This window comes from Notamacropus eugenii, chromosome 4, assembly GCF_028372415.1.
Source record: "Notamacropus eugenii isolate mMacEug1 chromosome 4, mMacEug1.pri_v2, whole genome shotgun sequence".
Taxonomy (NCBI): Eukaryota; Metazoa; Chordata; class Mammalia; order Diprotodontia; family Macropodidae; genus Notamacropus; species Notamacropus eugenii.
The window spans coordinates 20,007,233-20,028,747 of record NC_092875.1 but is presented as its reverse complement, the minus strand read 5'-3'; the positions used below and the strand labels follow the sequence as shown (position 1 = coordinate 20,028,747).

The 21,515-nt window shown below is 40.2% G+C and overlaps 1 protein-coding gene across 1 annotated transcript in view; it reads left to right on the top strand.

Moving 5' to 3' along the window:
- Window positions 1-21,515, top strand: part of SEZ6L (seizure related 6 homolog like) — a 239,932-nt gene that overhangs the window by 132,032 nt on the left and 86,385 nt on the right. Inside the window, exons 3-5 of the mRNA XM_072600100.1 lie at window positions 4,819-4,952; window positions 13,418-13,610; window positions 16,109-16,294. Coding sequence (XP_072456201.1) covers window positions 4,819-4,952; window positions 13,418-13,610; window positions 16,109-16,294 — 513 coding nt within the window. The remainder of the gene's footprint in view (window positions 1-4,818; window positions 4,953-13,417; window positions 13,611-16,108; window positions 16,295-21,515) is intronic.

The window sequence follows — 21,515 nt, the reverse complement described above, 5'->3', positions numbered from 1 at the left end:
TGGAAGGCAGAGAGAGCCAGGGAGCAGAAACAGACACTCCCAAGCTACAGAAAGCCCTTCTCAGCTCAATGCACTCAGCTCAAATGCACCTGGGTGTAGTGATGAGTGTATGGAACCAGGAGTCAGGAGAGCTGCTTTAAGCTCTACCAGTGGGGAGAGGCAACTTGGAGAATCAAACTGGGCATCCTCCTTAGAGTAAGGAAAACTGGAGTTCAAATCCCGGCCCAGATAGTTTCTATCTGTGGATCCCTGGGCAAGTTACTTAATCTTTCTCAGCCTAGGCTTTTCCTCTATGAAATGGAGATAATTATTATACCTACATCATGGGGTTGTTGTGAGGATTAATTAAGGTATGCTGTCATGTGCTTGGCAAACCTTCAAGTGCTATAGAGATATTAGTTATTATTTTATAAAGCTGTTGGGCCTCAGTTTTGTCTTCTTTCAGATGGGACTGGATTGTTTGGTCTCTTAAGGTTGCTCCCAGCTCCAAAACTTAGTATTCTTGTTCTGACATTTGGTGTTGTAAGTTCTAATGGGCTAGCTCGGAAATTCTATGCAAAATGTTTAAGGACCCTTTCTTTTTTGATATTCTAAATTGTAGGGTTCTCCCTCATCTCTGGTGTTCCCTACTCTAAGGCCCCTACCTGCCCTGACATCCCCTGTTCTAAGGGCCCTCCCAGCCCTGACATCCCCTGTTCTCAGGTCCCTCCCTACCCTGACATTCTGACAAATTCCACATTAGTCATGTCCAAAAATGTCTGCCTCACTCTTCATTTCCTGTTCCGCATCTCTGCAGCAGGTGGGCAATGTGCTTCATCTTCAGGTCTCCGGACTCACAGTTTGTTATGGGAATGAGGAGGATATCTCTTAAGTCTTTTAAAGTTGCTTTGTCTTTATAACATTGAACACACCATGACTCCTTGAGCACCTCTCGTACATCAGGCTCTGTGCCAGGTGCTGAGTGATTCAAGGACAAAAGTAACAGCCTCTGCCCTCAAGGAGCTTAAATTCTGTCCAGAAAATAACATGGGTATGGTGATTAGCTGTGACGTATATCCAAATAAGACACACAACAATGTTAGGGATTGGGAGGGGCAACACGAAGATCTGGGAGGCATTAAAAAAAGCCTTCCTTCTAGCTTTGCCCCCGAGGTCTCAAACAGAACCAATCTAGAACCTGTCATCCCTTTAGTCACTTTAAAAATGCCTGTGAATTAATCCACTGATTGATAGATAGATGCAGTGGGCTAACAGCCATCGATGTCCCTTCCAAGTCTGAAACCTAGCGTAACTCAATGAAAAACCTGGAATAAATTTAGGGTTAGAAGGAATCATCTGGTCCAACCCAAAATTTTGCAATAAGGAAAAAGGCTCAGAGAAACCAAACCCCATCCCCAAGAGAGACAAGGAGAGCCATGCAGGTAGAAACAACTAAAAAAAAAAACAGTTCTGGACTTCTCAGGAAAGATACTGTTAAGGTGAACAGTATTCAGATGATGGCAGCTAGGGTTGTAAAGGGTCTCAAAATCATGCCATATGGGAATGTATCGATGAAAATTGGGGTGTTGATCCTGGAGAAGATGGGAGATCATGTCACCCATTAAAGTATTTAAAACACCTTTCCATATATTGTAGAGGCTATTTTTGTTGTGGTACAGGTTCAACCACATTAGAGATATCAAATTCATTAGGGAGAAATTCCCCAGTGCAACCTGAACCACATTAAAATAGAATTAAGAAATATTTGACAAAAGAAATAAGAATACAATACAACATAAGTAATGCTAATTTGTGATTTTCTAAGTCAATATGTAACTTCAGTGAGTTATTTCTGTTTGAATCTGACACCATTGAACTAGAGGACCATTTTGCCTCAGAGATTCTATGCATGTTTAATGACTACATGGGGAAGCCCCTAACTGGAAAATATAACATATAACATATATATAGAAATATATTTTCCTATATAAATCATGCTATTCTATTTCCTGGGTTATAGTTACATATGTAGCTTTGTCTCCCAGAACAAGGTTGGGATCCAAAACTGATGAGTCAAAATCATACTTCTCAGTGGTCTATAAAAGCATTTTTAAGCAGCATGCAAAGTACTGTACTAAATTCTGGGGATGCAAAGAAAGACAAGAGACAGTTCCTGTGCTCAAGGACTTTACAATTTAATGGGGGACATAATGTACAAGCAACTATGTACAAACAGACTATATTTGGGATAAATAGGAACTAATCAACGGAAGAATGGGTTAGAAAAGGCTTCCTGAAGAAGGTATGATTTTGGCTGGAACCTGAAGGAAATCAGGGAAACCAGGTGGTGAGGAAGAGGGAGGGCATTTTAGGCATGGTGCACAGCCAGAGAAAATACCTGAAGTCAGGAGATGAAGGGTTTTGTTGGACGAGGAAGCCAATGTCACTGGATCAAAATCCTTGTAATCTTTTGTAGTAGTAAGAATGTCATTAATAAAATCTAAAGCAAGCCCTTCCACATAGGTGTGGCTATATTTTTATTCCTTAAAATAAATTCCTTTTCATCTAGTTCCTAGAACTAGATTAATTCAGGTATGAACAAGTTGAGATAGATTTGGAATCCAGTTATGACTTCACATCCCATGCACATTCTATTTTATTATAATTAATCTTACTCATCTCATTACTGTGCTAACAGTCGCCTTGCTAGAAGCCATCTACACTCCACAGGGTCTAACAACCAGCAAGAAATTGATTGTCAAATAGCTTCAGATCATGACAGTTTTAGAGTGTAGAGGTGGCTCCTCTGGGGCACTTTCCTTACCATTTTTCTGCAGTTGACTGATGTTCTCTGCATCCTCACTGAAAAATGACCCTCAGAAATATCCAAATGAACCAATTTGAAGACCAGTTAATTATCTTTCCCAGCATGCTTTGTTCGGGAGCCAAATGAGAAGGGGGCAGTGGGGATAGAGAGGTGACTGCAGCTCAGTGATTGGCCATGGAAACTCTGGAAGCCCTTCACAAATATGCATCTATATTATATCTTGATTCTATTGAAGGCGAGGGGCTTCCAAAAGTGTTTTTCCTCAACTCTAGCACATCTCATCATTATTTCCAGGTCTAAAACTGACATTTCAGTTACCTTTCTCAGAACAATGGGCCAGCATCCAGGAAAGTGACCTTCCTCATCATGCTGAACACTGTTGAGGTTCCTGGCCTTATAAGCCTCCAGTAGTTCTTGACTCTGCATGGCAGGAGTATCCCCCAAGGCCACTACCCTAAGAGTCCTGTCACTATGATGAGTCTCTCCTAGGCTCACCAAACAATCCTACACACTCCCTACACTCTAGCAGGGGCTAGAGAACTCTCTTAGGGAGAGCTTATCCCCTCTCCTAGGAGGACTTCACCCAGTAGGAAATTAGCCTGAACATTTCTCCCTCCACCAGCATCATTCATCCCAGGGGCATAATTACAACTTTGCTCTCCTCTCCATTTCAGCATTTTCCAAACTACTTTTCTTGTTCAGTCATTTTTCAGAAATGTCCTACTGCTCATGGCTCCATTTGGGGTTTTCTTGGCAAATATACTTGAATGGTTTACCATTTCCTTCTCCAGCTCATCTTACAGATGAGGAAACTGAATCAAGTGGAGTTAAGAGAAATCCTAGCACATTGCCTGCCTGACACATAGTGCTTGAAGTGCCTGTGGATTGATTGATTGATTGATTGATTGATTGATTGATTTGAAATCAAAGAATCTGGATTCAAGTCTTAGCTCTCCCACTTACTGCCTTTGTGTCCTTGGACTGATCATTGAACATCCCTATGTCTCATTTTCCTCATTTGGAAAATTAGGCTACAGCAGATGGACTTGGAGTTTCCTTTATCTCTGATGCTATGACCCCAGCCCAACCTTCTCACTGAGTCAGAAAAGGTCCATATTAGGAAAATACTTCCAAAAGCCATATGGGTCAGTGAAAAGATTTAGATTTTGGATTTAGACTAGGGAACTGGGGAACCCCATTAGAATACTGTATGATCCTGGGAAATTCAACCCAGTTCAAAAAGTGTTTATTAAATGACTATTATGTGTCAGGCAATGTGTTAGGAGTTAGGGATCCAAAACCAAAATGGAAAACAGTCTCTGACCTCTAGGAACTCATATTCTATGGGAAGAAGAGAGGGTGGACATTTCACTTCTCTGGAACTCGGTTTCTTTATCTGTAAAATAAAGACACGGTAGAGTACACTGGATAGAGTACTAGATCTGGAGTCTGGAATACCTGGGTTCAGATCTTGTCTCTGGCACTTACTAGCTGTGTGATTCTGAACAAGTCACTTTCCCACCCCATGCTTGAGTTTCCTCATGTGTGAAATGAAGGACTTGGATTCAATGGCCTCCAAGGTCCCTTTCATCCTTAAATCTAAGATCCTATAAAACAAGGGCATGGGACTTAATATCTAAAGCCCCTCCCAGACCTAAGTCTATAAGCTGATGCCCAAAATTATACAAAGATTAAGTGGAAAAGACAAGATTTCAGTTCATGTCCTCTGGCTCCAAACTCTCTTTGCTAAATGACACTGTCTCGCATAAACTAAATGCTTATTAAAATCTGTAATCTTAAGAAAAAAATCTAAAAAGCTTAAGTTCTCTTTTTGCATGTGGATCCTCCCACCCTCAGCTCCTTCTGTCTTTCTGACTCCAAGGCCCCTAAGGCTGATGCCATAAAGGGTAGAGCTGTTGCGATCAAGCATTCCAAACTTTAGAATGGGCTTTGCTTGCCCATGGGAACTTAGGATTGGGGAACATGATTCTAACTGTAATGTCTGCCTTCAGCTCTCTGCAGCATCACCTTCTCTGATCCCGAGGGCTACATAGACTCCAATGACTACATTCCACTGCCCCTGCACAGCTTCCTGGAGTGCACCTACAATGTGACTGTCTACACCGGCTATGGGGTGGAGCTCCAGGTAACAAACCACATTGTGCTGGGCCGAGCATGCTGTGGTTACGTGGCAAGTATACCTATTGCAATGGTATCTGGATGGTTTTATTCTCTAATTAAAATTTGGTTCAGCATCCTTTCAGAGAACCATAGGAGGAGAACTGGAGGTTTGGATTACACCCCCTCATTTTACAGAGAAGGAAACCAAAGCTGCACAGTAGGATCACAGTATCCTGGGTCAAGAGCTAGAAGAGACCTCAGAGACCAACCCCTTCACATGTCAGATGGAGAAACTGAGGTCCAAAGAAATTCGGTGGCTTGACCAAGATCACATTGGTAGTGTTAGAGAAAGGACCTGAATCCAATTCCTCTAAGTCCAGTGTCAATGCTCTTCCAAAGCCATCCAGTGAAAATAAGGAAATCAGCACCACTGGGAGTTTAACAATTAGGAAAGCATCAAAGCAGAATATATTTGTCTTTATTGGGAGCATTTGTAAAAACAACTATCCCTCAGTCAATCAACAAATGCTCAAGGGTCTCCTATAGAGCTTGTAGACTTTAGGCATCCAAAGGCAGTAGTGAAATAGTCCTTACCCTCAAGAATATATATAGATATACATACATACATACACACATACACATATACATACATACACATATACATAGATAGCTGTATATATTATGTATATGCATATGCACACACATATGCATGTGTTTCGTTCAACGGTTTTCAATCACATCTGACTCTTCACGATCTCATTTGAGATTTTCTTTGCAAAGATACTGGAGTGGTTTTCCATTTCCTTCTCCAGATCATTTTACAGATGAGGAAATTGAGGTAAACAGGGTTAAGTGACTTGCCCAGGGTCATACAGTTAGGAAGTATCTGAAGCCAAATTTGAATTCCAGAGGGTGAATCTTCCTGAGTTCAGGCACTATGGAGAGGACTCTATGCACTATGCCATCTAGTTGCTTATATATGTATGTATGTATGCATGTATATATTTCACACATGTGTGAATATGTATATATAATTATGATTTCCATATATGTATAAATATACATAATTATAACATTTATATATGTATATATGTGTGTATCTATATGTATATGTGTGTATATATGTACATACATGCATACATACATACATATATATGACAGCTAGTGGATAGAGTGTCAGAACAGATTCAGGAAGATTCATCTTCTTTGAGTTCAAATCTAGCCTCATACACTTACTAGCTGTATCACCCTGGGCAAATCACTTTACCCTGTTTGGGGTCATAAAGAATTGGTCATGATTAAAATGGCTGAATAGTAAAAATTAGTTTTGCATATGTATGCATATATATATGGTATACAAGTAAATAGATGGGGAGGAGGAGCAGAGGAAGACATGAAAAGTTTTCCCAACTCTCATTATGGCGTAGAGCAGGCCCAGAACTCTAGAAGTCTATGCCAGTCAAGGACAAGCTCAGGCAGGTCCTGTCAAGCTGGGAAGCCTTTGCAGAGGGATGTAGTGAGGAAACAGATGTCTTTGGTATAAAGCCCAACCCAGCTCAGTGCTGAAAGGCTCATCAGTAGGTTGACCAGGAGGGATGAATTTTTTTTTTGCCACAAATATGTGTCTGTGTGTCTGTGTGTGTATTCTTAGTGTGTATATCTATGTAAATAATGTATAGTATAAAATATATATAGTATATCTTAGAAGGGCCTTCCAGTTACAGCACTGGCATATGTTTGAAGTAGTCCAAATCTATTGTCCAAATCACAGCTGCTACCCACAGTGCACACATAAGAATATTCAAGTATACCATATCTTTGACCATATCTTACTCCTAACCTGCTGGGTAATCTAAGACAAGTCACCTCCCCTTTCTCAGGATGAGGTTCATTCATCCACTTGATAAACATTAATTAAGCACCTACTATGTGCACTGTGCTAGGCACTGGAGATTAAAAGGTAAAATGAAAAAATACCCCTTCTGCTCAAAGAGCTTATATTCTACTAGAGGTACATAGAATTTCAATATGTAACTCAGGACCACAAAGCCCTGGGCATGCATGGACATAATCCATCTTTGGGAGCTGATTCAGAATAGTGATCTCTCTTTCCTAGGCTGTCACCTTCAACCAGAGGCAATACTTCTAAATATACTTCATGTCCATGTTTTCTCAAGTCTGGGTAACAGAACCAGCAGATCTCCTACAAACACTCCAGGTGACAAATGTCTATTAGATAGGTGTCCACCTTTATTGGATCCCATTTTAAAAGTGCACTTGGCAGAAGGGACACTCAGGAGCCCATAAATGGATTCAGAAAACAAATAAAGCACTTAGAGTAGCATACAACCCATTCTTCAGAAGGGAGTTGAAGTTACCAGTGGTGGACTGTGGTGAAATCCTTTCTCACAGGGTCTTATGCAGCCCCACCAATATTCGTAGTGTGACCCTATGTCTTATTTTTCCACCAGAAGACAAACACATTTGGGGATTCCATACAAACCATCTTTTACTCATCAGACTTGCACTTTTAAAATTATTCATAGAGCCAGTCAGTCAATAGGTATTTATTAATATGTGCCTGACATTATGATAATAAGCACTGGGAATCCAAAAACTAGACCCTACTCTCATGAAGCTCACAGTCTAATGGCGGAAACAACATGAAAACATCGATGTGCAAACAAGCTGTTGATATGATCAGTTAAAGACAATCAAGAGAGGAAAGTCACTAGCATTGAGGGATCAGAAAAGGTTTCATGGAGAACATGGAATTTTAATTGAGATTTCAAGAAAGCCAAGGAAACCAGAAGGTACAGATGAGGAAGGAAAGTGTTCCAGGCATAGAGGACAACCAGTGGAAATTTCCAGGGCTGAAGATAGAGTGTCTTGGTCTCCTATTACCCCACGATGTTGCTTTAATCTCTTTGTCCAACAGTAGGAACCATTTAAGTGAGCTTCATCAATTCTCTTTGAGAATTTCTCAGGAACTCCCCTTTTCTCTCTCTAGGGCCAGATATCCAAACTCTCAAACTTAGAGTTGCTCATGAGTCAACTTCTAAAACTAGCACTTCCCAAGAAATATCTCTTCTCTGGCTAGAAGCCTAGATTCCACAATCACACTGCCTAGGAAATGAAGAACCACCACCACCCCCTCCCCAGCCCAGGCAACACTGACAAGCATACGTGTGGCTCGGCCATGTGCTTCTGCAGGAACTCTTGATACTCCTCCGTACCCTGGATGCCATCATCTTGGGTGGGGAATATCCACTCTCAGATCTGACCACCACTCAGAAGGTCAAGAGCTAACATATGCAATTGCCATATGCTTCCATCCTAAGACATCCATGAACCTCTTTGGGAAGAGACCTTGTACTTGTATTGGCTTTTTTTTCCATCTCACAAGAACCCAGGTTAACTCTGCTATTCTCTGGTTTATGTTAGAAACAAGAAATACTTTAAAAGTATTAAAAGTGTCAGGTCACTTCTCTTTAGTAAACCTTAACAAAGAATTGGTTCACACCAACAACAGTCAGTCTTCCCAAGAGTCCTAGCCAACCAAAGACCCTACTAAGTAGTCTCATTCACTGAAATCCAGACTTTAAGAGGTGCCAAGGGGCAGCACTGAATTAACCAATTCATATTCTATGAGCCCCAAATAAACCTAATTAAAAGAAATGATTAGGAAAACTGCATTTTGTTAAAAGGTATTAACAATGAAAAAATATCAAAAAATTTTAAAGCATGTTTCTCTGATAATGACTCTCCAATATGTAGGAAACAGAGTCAAATTTACAAAAATAACAGACATTCCCCAATTGATAAATCATCCAGAAATATAAATAGGCAGTTTTCAGAAGGAGAAATCAAAACTATCTAAAGTCATGAAAAAGTGCTCTAAATCACTAAAAACCTGATTAGAGAGAGACAAATTAAAACAACTCTAAGGTACCAGCTCACACCTGTCAGAAATAACAAATGCAGAGGGGTGTGGGAAAATAGTTACATTAATGAACTTTTGGTGGAGTAGTGAAGTGATCCAACTGTTCTGGAAAACCATCTGGACCTATACCCAAAGACTTTTGTACATATAGCTCCTTTTCCTTTTTTTTTTTTTTTTTTGATCTCTTTAGGTTACAGAGCTAGTGCTGGTATTGCTGGATCAAAGGAAAAGGAAGAGGATCTATATACACAAAAATATTTATAAAGGCTCTTAACTGACAAAGAATTGAAAATGTAGGGGATCCTAAACAATTTGGAAATGGCTGGACAAGTTATGGCATATGACTTTGATGGAGCACCATTGTGCTACAGGAAATGATAAGGGGAGTAGTTTCTGAAAAATATGGCCACATCTAGATGAACTAATGTGAAGTGAAGTGAGAACAATGAGGAGACCATTGTGCAGTTACAGCAATGTTATAATGATAACCAACTACAAAAGACTTGGCTATTCTTATCAATACACTGCTCAAAGACAATTCCAAAGGACTCTGTTAAAAAAAAAATGCTATCCACCTCCAGAGAGAGAACTGATGAACGCTGAGTGAAAATGACAGTATAATTTTCTCACTTTTTTGGTTTTATGTTTTACAATATGGCTAATATGGAAATATGCTCTGTTACGATTTCACATGCGTAATTGACATTGTATTGTTCGCTTTCTCAGTGTGGGGGAATGTATGGGATGGAGGGAATTTGGTAATCAGAATTTTAAAAGAAAAGAATATTAAATATAGATAGAGATGGATAGATAGGTAAGATAGAAAAGAAAAAAATGAAAAGAAGAAAAGAAAACCTAGGTGATGAAGGGTTCTAAATGTCAAATCGATGGGTTTATATTTTATCCTAGATACAATGGGGAGTCACTGAGGATTCTTGGATAGAGGAGTGACAGAGTAAGATCTATATTCTTATTTTGGTGACTCTTTGGAGGGTGGATTGGAGAGAAAGAATACTGGAGGCAGGAAATCTCCACTGAGGAGTCTGATGCAGAGGTGCTTGGGGTCTGAATTAAAGGTGTGTTAGTGAAAAGGGAAAGATTCAAGGCCTGTTATGAAGGCAGAACTGATGAGAGTTGCCAACCAAGTTGGATGTGAGAGGATGAGGGAGAAAAAGTGTTGAGGCACGGAGGTTATGAGCCTGGGTGGCTTGAAGTACACTCCACTGAAATAAGATAAGGGATCCATGAAGAGAAAGAAGACAATGGTATCATTTTGGAGAAGCTGAATTTGAGATGCTTATAGGATTTCAAGGTCAAGATGTCCCCAGGCAGTTGTTTATACAGGATTAGACCTCCAGAGAAAGATTTGGGATGGATAAATAGATTGGAAACTCACCTGACCGAAGGCAATGCTTGAATCCATGGCCACTAGTGAGATCAGTAAGCAAGAGTACAGAGAGAAGAGATGCAGGATGGATCCTTAGAAGACACCTTTTTTCAGAAAACATGATGTCATTGATGTCTCAGTCTCTAAAGGAGACTGAGAAGAATAGATCAGATAGAGATTCCTTATTTGTAAAATAAGGGAATAGAAGCAGTTATCTCATATAGTTATCAGTAGTTATCTCAGATCCCTTTCTACTCTAATCTATCTTATTCTATGATGTTACATTAGGATCATTCATGGATCTAGGGACTCTTTATCAAGAGAACATTTAGATGGGTTACAATAGCTGTAGAAAAGAAGCATATTCTCTACCCATAAAATGAGGATATTAGATTAGAGTATATAGAATATATATAGTCACTAGACAGTCTCTGACATTCTGGATTCCTTTCTCTTATTCTACTTAAGTCCATAAGGAAGAACTAGGAACAATGAGTGGCAGATATGAATGCATCCATACAGACATGAGTTCCCTATCAATTAGAACCATCTGAAAATGAGACATCTTGCCTCTGAGAGTAGTGAATGTCCCAGTATTTAAGGACTTCCATCAAAGTTGGTGAATTTACTTAAACGTGATATTGTAGGTAGAGTCCATGTAATGGTCTATGGACTATGGACTAGGACATCTATAACCCCTTCCAGCTTGGAAACTCTGTCATTCTCTTGACTTTACTGCTGAAAATACACCAGTATTTCAAAGATATGCAATTTAATCACTGTGAGTATCTCTCCTAGTATGGACCCCACCCCAACTCCTCTATATGATCAACAACTTTATGAGTTATGTGTTATCTCTGTCTCTGTCTCTCTGTCACTCTCCTCTCTCTCTCTCTCTCTTTCTCTCTCTCTCTCTGTTTCTCTTTCTCTCCCTCCCTCTTCACCAACTCACCCCACCCCAAATAAAAAAATGCATTGCTTGGTGTCAAGTCTTGTAGTTAGGACTTGCATGACAGACCTATGATTTCTCTGAGCTGTCCTCTACTCCAAGCCCCTCCAGTGTGGCAAGACCTATCACAGATTGCTTTTCACTGCCATGGTCTTCAAGAGCCAAGACTGACCTCTATTCTAGCATGGAGGAGACTATAGCTAGAGGGAGAAGAAATCTTAGAAGCTGTCAAGTTCCAACTTTTTTATTTTACAGATAAGAAAACTGAAGGTCATCAAAATTAAAATGCACAAACTGAGTCCTATTTTAAATAGACTGGAGGAGTTTATTATTTAATGAAACCAGAGGATGACTTTTCTTTTAAAAGAAAATGGTTTTTTTTAATATAAAGTATCCCAACTCTGAATAAATGTTTTTGACCATTTGAGATTTTTGTGTATTTCAATTTAATGCCTCCTGAAACATTTGGGAACCATGAACCATGGATTATCTACAGATTTCAGCCAAGAGGGCTCAGAGTCAGGAAGGGGGAAGGAGCAATCCAGGTTCAATCTTGGCAGTCCCATCTCAAATTCCCCTTGTTTATTCAAGTACTTGGCACTGAGAACAAAGCCCTGCACCATGGCTGATCCAACAGCGCATTGCAAAGGTCCAGTGTCATTAGGTTTGTGTTTCCAATGCAGATGGCATACGGAGGGATTGGGAAGGGCCTTCCATTGAGAAGCCCAGTGCACCTGTGTGTGACTCTGAGCATTCTTTTATTTTCCTTGTTCTGAGGAGACAAATTCCTCCTCCTCACAGGTTTTGTGTCTTTGTTTGACCTCTGTGCAGATAAAGTAGAGAGAAAGGGGAGAGGAGACAGACAGAGATGGACATATAGACAGAGAGTTAAAAAAAAGACTAAAAGAATAACAGAGTCTAGAAAAGGGGAAAAACAGAAAAATATAAAGAGACTAAGAGAGACAGAGGGGTGAAGAGAGGGAGAAGGGGGAAGGGAAGAGAAGAGAGTAAGAAAAACAGAGAGAGATAGAGAAAGATGAGAGCAAGGGGAAACAGAGGCAGGGAAACAAAAAGAGGAGGAGCTGTGGGAACAAGGAGAGAAGAAAAATGCCAGTTAAAGGGCAGACACCAACCTCAGAATCATGGGAGCATAGATTTGGAGCTGGAAGGGAGTTAAGGGAACATCCAGTCTGAAATCTTCCCCTTATTTGATAGATAAGGAAACTGAGGCCTGGAGAGAGGATCCTGATCACACAGGCATCACAGTTATAATAGTCTTATTTGTCAAAGAGTACAGACAACAGTGAGGCAAGTAGATGATACAGTGGGTAAAGTGCTGGGCCTGCAGTCAGGAAGATTTCTCTTCCTGAGTTCAAATTTAGCCTCAGCCCTGGGCAAGTCACTTCACTCTGTTTGCCTCAGTTTCCTCACCTGTAAAATGAGCTGGAGAAGGAAATGGCAAAAAAAAAAAATACTCCAGTATCTTTGCCAAGAAAGCCCCAAAATGGGGTCATGTGGAGTCAGACATGACTAAAACTGAACCACAAAGGCAAAGGCGTGTAGTGCACTGGATTGAGAATTAAAGGATTGAGTTTAAATCTTGATTCTGCTTCTCTGTGGGACTTCAAGCAAGTCTCTTCACCATTTCACGCTTGTATTTTCTCCTCAGTAAGATAGAAAGTTGGACTTAATCACCTATGATGTCCCTTCCAATTCTAAATTTTATGTTCTTATGAGTAGTATTTGTAAGTAGCTTATGGGAGGTTTTCAGCTTGATGGGTTGTATAGTGGAAGGTGGTCTGGCTAGTGTAAGAGGACCTGTGTTTGAGTCATTGTTCAGACACATATTATCTTTGGGTCCTTGAGCCATTTTGGTTGGATCTCTCTGGACCTTAGCTTCCTCATCTGCAAAATAGAGGGATTAAACACTGACTACCTAATGTTTGTTACAATTCCATGATCCTATGATTATTCCCCTGCACCATTCTTGAATTCTGATACACAGAGGACACTCAATAAATGTTTTGTCTTTGACTAACTGAACTCTGGACAAGGTTGGAGTGAACTGTCCACCTGCTGATTTCTATGAGGCAGCCATCCCTACCATCTTCCTATAGGGAGAGGGCTAATGAAAATAAGACTGATCCATGTTTCCATCTTTCAAACCTTACCCCATTCTGTCTCTCCTCTCCTTGCTCCTTTCTTTCCCAGGTGAAGAGTGTGAACCTGTCTGAAGGAGAGCTGCTCTCCATTCGAGGAGTGGATGGCCCCAATCTGATGGTCTTAGCCAACCAGACCCTGTTGGTTGAGGGACAGGTGATACGAAGCCCAACCAATACCATTTCTGTCTACTTCCGAACATTCCAGGATGATGGAATAGGAACCTTCCAACTTCACTACCAGGGTAGGGGCTAAACAAAGACCGACAAAGTTTTGTGTTATTTTGGGTTTTGTCTGGGATCAAGATTCCTCCAAAGTTTCCTTTGCTCTCTCTTCTTTTTTCCTTTCTTTTTATTTTCCCTCATTCATTCCCTTTACATTCTCTTTTCTTTCTTCCTCAATTTTCCTTTTCTTGTCCTCCTCTTATTTTGTTTTCCATTTTTCTTCTTTCTTTCGTTCTTTCTTTTTTCTTTCCTGTTGTTTTTTTCTATCTTATTTTTCTCTCTTTTCCTTTTCTCATTTCCCTTTTGGTTTTTACTTTTCCTTCATTTTTGCTTATCCATTTTTCTTGGTTTTTTTCTTCCTTGGTTTTATCTCATCCTTCCTTTTCTTTATCCAGTTCCTCGTTTCCCTGGGACTTAGACTTTCTATACTCTTCAAGTTGTGGGTATTTACCTGAGGGTAAAAAATGTAGATAAAAAGTTTAATAGGATGTGGACCAAACATGTGGGTGGCTGACTATTTCATCTAAGTATTTCAACCTCTTTTAGATATTGTCTTATTTTTACTGTTATAATTACTTGTGGGAACGGGTTCATTTGTTTATATTACTTACAGCAATGTAAGGTGGATTTGGAGCAGGGACTGATTGGGACAAAGGCTGCTGTCTATAACTCCTACTTGTATCATTTAGTTTCTGTCTTTCCACCCCCAAATGTATTCCTGAGCAAATTTCCCACTTGCTCAAAATATATACCATAGCACAGCTGCTTATCTCAGACTGATTGCAATAATGCATGTATAGTGCTTCACGAACCTTGAAGTGAATGTAAAGGACCATCGTCCTCATTACGATTACTGTGGTTTTAGTCAGTAAAGTACACTTTTTTTTTTTTTTACCATGTGGCCTTCCCCAAGAAAACTGTAAAAAAGAAGCAGTAACAACATTATTACTGTCACTAATTCTGCCCCCAAGGGCCAAGCAGAACATGTCTAATTGCATCTCCACATAAGAACGCTTCAGATGTGTGAAAATAGTCATAAAAGCCCCATCCCAAAATCTCCATCTCCAGGTCACATCCTATTCTCCTATACCGTGAATACCGTCATGTTTCTTTTTCTGTAGACGCTCTGCAACTGATCAACATCCTTCCTAAAATATAGCACTTGGAAATGAATGTAATTCTCCTGATAAGGGAAAGAACAGTGAGATTCTTAGGTCTCTAATCTTACACACTAAGAAGGACTCTGTGCTACGCTTTTATAGAAGATTAGAGCTAGAATGGACCTCAGAAAACATCTGGTTCTACCCACTAATTGAATACATAATTTATGTCTCAGAACCTAGTCTACAGGAACCAAGCTTAACCTCTTGGGACTTGTCACATAATCATGTCCATTGGTCCATGCCTCCACCCAGAGTTTCTCTTGGAAATATTAAAATTCTGCAGTTTACTAGGCCTCCATAACAAGTGGAAATATGTCGTAGGCAGTCATGCTATCAGAACATTAAATTATAGAATAGCCATTTTTTAACCCAACAAGGAATAGGAATTTGGCCTCCCAAGGTGACCACTTTGAAGTGGTAAAAATTAAATTTCTCTTGATCTTCTTGTTAAACATTCTATCTCACTACTCTGCTATAATATGTGACTGTTTCATTTCTCAGAGTTAAGAAGTCAATTAAGATAGGCATATTTCCTCCACTGATAACTCCTAGGAGTTTTTAGTGTTAGAAAATGCTGAAAGATAGAATGGTATAGTAGGTAGTGATGAGCTTGGAAGTGGGTTCAAATTCCACCCCTAGTCCTTGCTAGGTGTTTGACCATGGCAGTTGCTGTCCGTCATTCTCGAAAAGGACCAAATGCACCCCTATGTGAGAATCAAGTTCTATTGTATCCAACTGTGGCTGATCAGATCAGTATGAGCTCGGAAAACTCAAATAGTCCACATGAACATTTGGGATGGATTCTCTAAATTTGTGCTTCTCATGTTTCTTTTGAGCTATTTCAATTCTGCTCTGCTTGTAGAACACAGTGCCTTCTTTGCTGCAGGTATGCCAATCACTTAACTACTTAGCCAACTCTCTAGGCAAGCATTCTTAACCAATTTGGTGCCATGAACCTTTTGGCAATCTGATGAAGTCAATAGTTCCATTTTCAGAATTCCTTTAATACATAAAATAAAATACATAGTACTACAAAGGAAACCAATTGTATGTAAATTCAGATATATATGATATATAGATATATCCTTAAAGCTCAAAGTTCCTGGACACCAGATTAAGAACCTTTGTTGAAGGCTATAGTTACAGATCAATTGCAATCTGCATCACTGAAGGAAGCTCCCATGCTGGGACTTCCCTACAAAAATTTCAAGTCAAGGAATATGATGAAATTCCACACTCTCTGATTATCCTTCTTCATTAGCAAAAATTAGATTTCAGGATTTGAGATGAGTTCTTTGTTGTTGGTTTTATTTTTTCATCTTGCAAAGGGAAGTGTTCACTGTGTTTATTTATAGCCTTCATGCTGAGTTGCAGCTTCCCCCGGAGGCCTGCTTTTGGAGATGTCACAGTGATGGACCTGCATTCAGGCGGGCTTGCTCATTTCCACTGCTATCTGGGATATGAACTGCAAGGTGCCAAGACGCTGACTTGCATCAATGCCTCCAAACCTCACTGGAGCAGCCAGGAGCCCATCTGCTCAGGTATAATCTATGAAGGCAGGCCAAGAGAGGCTCATGCAAATGGATAGGGGTAGTCAATTCAGGGCCTTGTCCTCACCTCTCCCATCTTGGATCTCAGAACCCCAGGGGAAGATGGTAGTATGGAACATGGTTCTCCAGGGAAGGGAGGGAGAGGGGCAAGGTCCTTCACAGAGCAACAGAACTGCAGGGTTTCAGAGCTAGAAGGGAACTCGGTGACCATATAGTTTAACCCATATCTAAGTCAAGTCAACAAGCACTTGTTAAGTGCTTACTTTGTGCCAGGCACTGTGTTAAGTGATGAAGATACAAAAAAAGGCAAAAACATAGTCCCTGCCCTCAAGAAGGTTATAAAATAATGTAATTGGGGCAGCTAGGTGGTGCAGTGGATAGAGCACCAGTGCAGGAGTCAGGAGGACCTGAGTTCAAATATCACCTCAAACACTTGACACTCACCAGGTGTGTGACCTTGGGCAAGTCTCTTAACTCCAATTGCCTCATCCTGGGTCATCTCCAGTCATCCTAATCAATATCTGCTTCTGGATTCAGATGGCTCTGAAGGAGAAGTGAGGCTGGTGACCTTGCACAGCCCTCCCTCACTCAAAAAAAATCAAGTGCAAGTCATGTCATTATTTCTCTGATGGCAAGGTCTTCTTCCGCAACAAAGGATGAACACACATGCGTGCACAATAATGTAATTATGTAATGTAAATACCTAGATACATTCAAGATATGTAGGGTATATGGAAGGTAATCTGAAAACAGAAAGCACTAGTATCTGGGGGGACCTAGAAAAGTCTTCTATATTGTAATATACTGAACAAATGGTCATTTAGTTTCTCCTTGAGTACTTCCAATGAGGGGGAACTCACTGTCTCCAGAGGCTGATTTTAATCTACGCTAATTGTTAGATATTTACCTCCAGGAGTTGGTAGAAAGCAAAGATGAATGGTTCAGGAGCTTCAGGCCTTCTGTCTCAGAAGGCAGTGTGGTACAGTGGAGAGATGATTGGTTCTGGAGTCAGAAGGCCTGGGTTCAAATCCCAACTCTGACATTATCCAATGACTTAGGCAAGTTAACATCTCTGGGCCTCAGTTTGTTCATTTGTCAAATGAGGGACTAGACAGCGTCTGAGATCCCTCCAGCACAAAGTCTATGATCCTACGATCTATGTGCTCCTTTGTCTCTGTAATCACTCTACACAACAGGAAAATGCAGAAGGATAAGAATAATAGCTCCTTGGGTCCTCAGAACATTAGACACTTTCCAAGACGCTTTCATATACATTATCCAATGTGTTTCTCATAGCTACCACCAAGAAGTAGACAAGGTAGGTAATTTTGCAGTTTTGACAGATAAGAAAACTGAGACTCAGAGAAGGGGAATAACTCATGAAAGATTTCCCAATCAGTTGGGGCAGAGCCAGTCCTAGACCTTGGGTCTCCTGACATCTTTCTCTCCTATCTGTTTTTAACACAACCATAGAACCTGTCACAACCCCAGGTATGGCACTTCCTACCTGTGTGACATTGACCCAAGTACATTCTTCAGGTTCTTCATTTTCCAGATGTGAATCATTATCAACCTCACATAGTTAGGAAGAGAATTAGTTAAAATAATGGATGTTTAAAACATCTTAGAAAACTGATTGGTTCTTTAAAAATAACATGTGGTGTGATTGCTAACGTAATTATTATCCCTTTCTAGATGTGGGGGATATAACTGCCCTCAGAAATCAAGTTAAAACATAATAAATTGAGTTTGGGAAAACTTAGAGGGTGACAAGAGAGAAGAGGAACATAATTCCAGAATCTTAGAGCTGGAAGGGACCCCAGGGATCATCCTATGGGATCCAACTCATATCTAAGCAAGAATTATTTCTCCAACAACTCTGACAATGTGATCGTCCAGCCTATTTCTTAAGGTGTCCAGTAAGGGATAGTCTACCATTTCTAGAGGCAACCCATTCCACTTTGGGGAGGCTTCAATTATTAAGATGTTATCTTTATGTAGTTCCTCCTTATCTGGTATGAGTCAACCCACACTGTAGCAGGTGGTGGCTCTCTTTTCCCCATTTTCTCATGGGAAGTCATTCTTTGTTTCTATGACTCATTTCCTCTCAAACTACCTCTAAGCTGGCAAATCTTGGAATTACTCAAAAGAAATCAACCACTAATATTCAATTAATAATAATAAAATCATTTACTTAATCACATAATGTTTACATAACACTTTATTTATAAACCTGAATCATACTTTTCCATCAATGTACATGGTGTCTATGAAGAGAATGAACACACACACTTCAGGTCCCAGGGTAGGTAAGTAACAAGGTCCCAGGGTGAGTAAGTAACAAGGGACATCACAGGGAATATATGTGACTATGGCACCTCACAACTCTGGAACTATAAGCTTCCATATCCTCTTTCTCTCTCAAGAGCTGTCCATGAAAGTTCTTTCATGAGCATGGCTTCTGTGTAGAACAGGTGCTTCCACTGCTAAACTGTGCTGACCCATGTTGTCCTAGAGTAACACTTCACTAGACATAGTAGCTAAATTGTACAAGTCAATCTTCTGGGTTGTTTCTCTGTTTTCCTACTTCCAAGATATTCTACTGCTCAGTAGGACTTACCCTCCCACTCCTCTGATAGCATCTATAGTATCCATCACTTCAGATTTTTGACTTACTGATACCTTTAGCTAAAATGATGTTATTCTCTTTTAGAAAAAAGGCAGCAACTTTTATAATAATATTGGCAAATACCTTTCCAATTCTATTAATTTGGCAGGATCATTCTCCACCTCTCAACAAATACAAGGGCAATTCAGAGAATTATCTTTTGTCTTCTTTTTTCTACTCTATTCATTTCTCCTTCTTTTCCTCCTCCTTTTCCTCCATTCCTCCTCTTTCATCTTTCTTTTCTCATTCTTGCCCACAAATAAAAAAGGGAAAAACATGTTCTCTCCACTCCTCCCATTTCTCTCCTCTGCCATCCTTCTTCTTGTCAGCAACAAATGGAAAAGAAAACAAAATATATCTTCTCAACTATTTCTTCCCCTCAGCTGCAAGTTGGCAGTTGAGTGATCAAAGTATGTCCTTTCCAGCCTATTATATGCAAATCAGCAACTGCTATCCCTGAACATTCAGCAACTGATTTCTTTGGAACTTTAAGACAGATTTATAGTCCAGACAAGTAAACTGCTCAGAGTCATCTTCCTCGCATTTATGTAAACCCTAAATGTGTTCTTCCACCACTTCTCCCCATGTCTCCCAGGCTCTGTCCTCTCCACATGGCAGCCCTTCAAATACCTGAAGAGATGTACCATATCCCATTCCGTCCACAAATCTTCTCCCCCAAAACTAATCATTCTTGATCTTTTCAACTGATCCTAATTTGCATGATCAAGGTGGAAGTGGAGCTGATACTTAAGCTTTTGTTTGTTGGCTTTTATAGTCCATTTTTTCTTACTCTTCATCTCCTTCTCTCTCCTCATCTCTTTATCCTCCTCATTCTCCTGTTCTTTCTCCTTCTCTGTCACCTTTTCCTTCTTTTCTTTCCCCTTCTCTTTCTTCTTATAATAATAAGTTAGCACTTATATTGTACTTTGAGGTTTGTAAAGCACTTTACAAACATCTGGTTTTATTTTCCTTCTCATTCTTTTCCATTTACCTCTCTCTCCCTTTTCTCCCTATCCTCCTCCTCTCTTCCATATTTCTATTTACTTTTCCTTATCCTTTCTCCCTTTTTCTCTCTCTTCTTCCTGTTCCCCTTTCCTCTCCTTGTCCCTCTCATTTTCCTTTTCCTTCTTCTCTTTCTCATTCTCCTCCTTCCCCTGCTTCTTCTCCCTTTTCTTTGCCTTCTCCTTCTTATCTTACTTTGTCTTTCTCCTTTTTCTCTTTCTTCCTTTAGAAAATAACATTTAGTCCTGGTTAAACCTCCCACATTCATTTTTATATCCATGCTAAATCAGAGAAGAATTAAACCCAAATTGTTTCTAAGCAAGACTGATGAAAAGCCATGACCAGTAAGTAAGAGCTGAAGAGAATCATGAGTTGATGTAATAAGGCAAGCAGTGAAATCTTAACACCAAAGGGGAACTGGGGCCAACCTTTTGGAGGAAAATGGCTTGATCCTGACCTTGCCAGGGTCTTGTTGGAAATGGGATTCGAATTCCCCAGTCCTTTGAATATGCAACATGAGAAAAGAGTGTAGGAGGTGTCCTCATCTGGAAGAGAATTACAAATAAATATCAAAATTATAAGATGGAGGGCTATTAGCTAAATGTCCCCTCCCATCTTACAGGGGAAGAAACTGAGGCCTGAGGAAGGGAAACATCATGAGTTGTCCATGAGTTGTACAGCTAGTTGCTGGACAACTAGCAAGTAGCAGAGCCAGAACTGAAATTCCAAAAGCTAATGCAATCTTGGGCTATCTAAGAGGGGCATATCCTCCAAAAAAAGTCTATACTGTGCTTGGGTCAGACTATAACTGGGGTACTATGTTTAGCTCTAGGTGCCACCATTTATAAAAGATAAGTCAGAGCACATACAGATGTAGGTCACTCAGTCAGTCAACAAGCATGTATTAAGTGCCTGCTACTTTCAGGCTCTCTGCTAATTGCTGGTCAGGACACCTTCCCTTTCTACCCCCCATATATCTCATATCTACTTTGCATGTCTTTCATATATAACTCTGTATGTGTGTGTGTGTGTGTATGCATGTAGGATATAGCTATACATGGGAGAAGCAGCATGATGGAATGAATAGGATGTTGGTCCTCAAGGCAGGAAGACCTGGGTTCAAATCCAACTGAGTCACTATCTGTCTGACTCTGGACATCACTTGATCTCTCTGCACCTCATTTTCTTTATCTGTAAAATAATTTAAAATTAAAAATAATCTGTAAAACACATGAGATAGTAGCCGCTGGATGGTGCAATGGATAGAGTACCATGCCTAAAATCAAGGAGACTCATCTTCCTGAGGTCAAATATGGCCTCAGACACTAACTAACTGTGTGACCCTGGACAAGTCATTTCATCCTGTTTGCCTCAGTTTCCCCATATGTAAAATGAGCTGGAGAAGGAAATGGCAAACCACTCTGGTATCTCTGCCAAGAAGACCCCAGATAGGGATACAGAGAGTCAGACATGACTGCAAACCACAAAAGCACATGACAGCCTCTAAGGTCCCTTTTGGCACTAAATCAATGACTTTACATG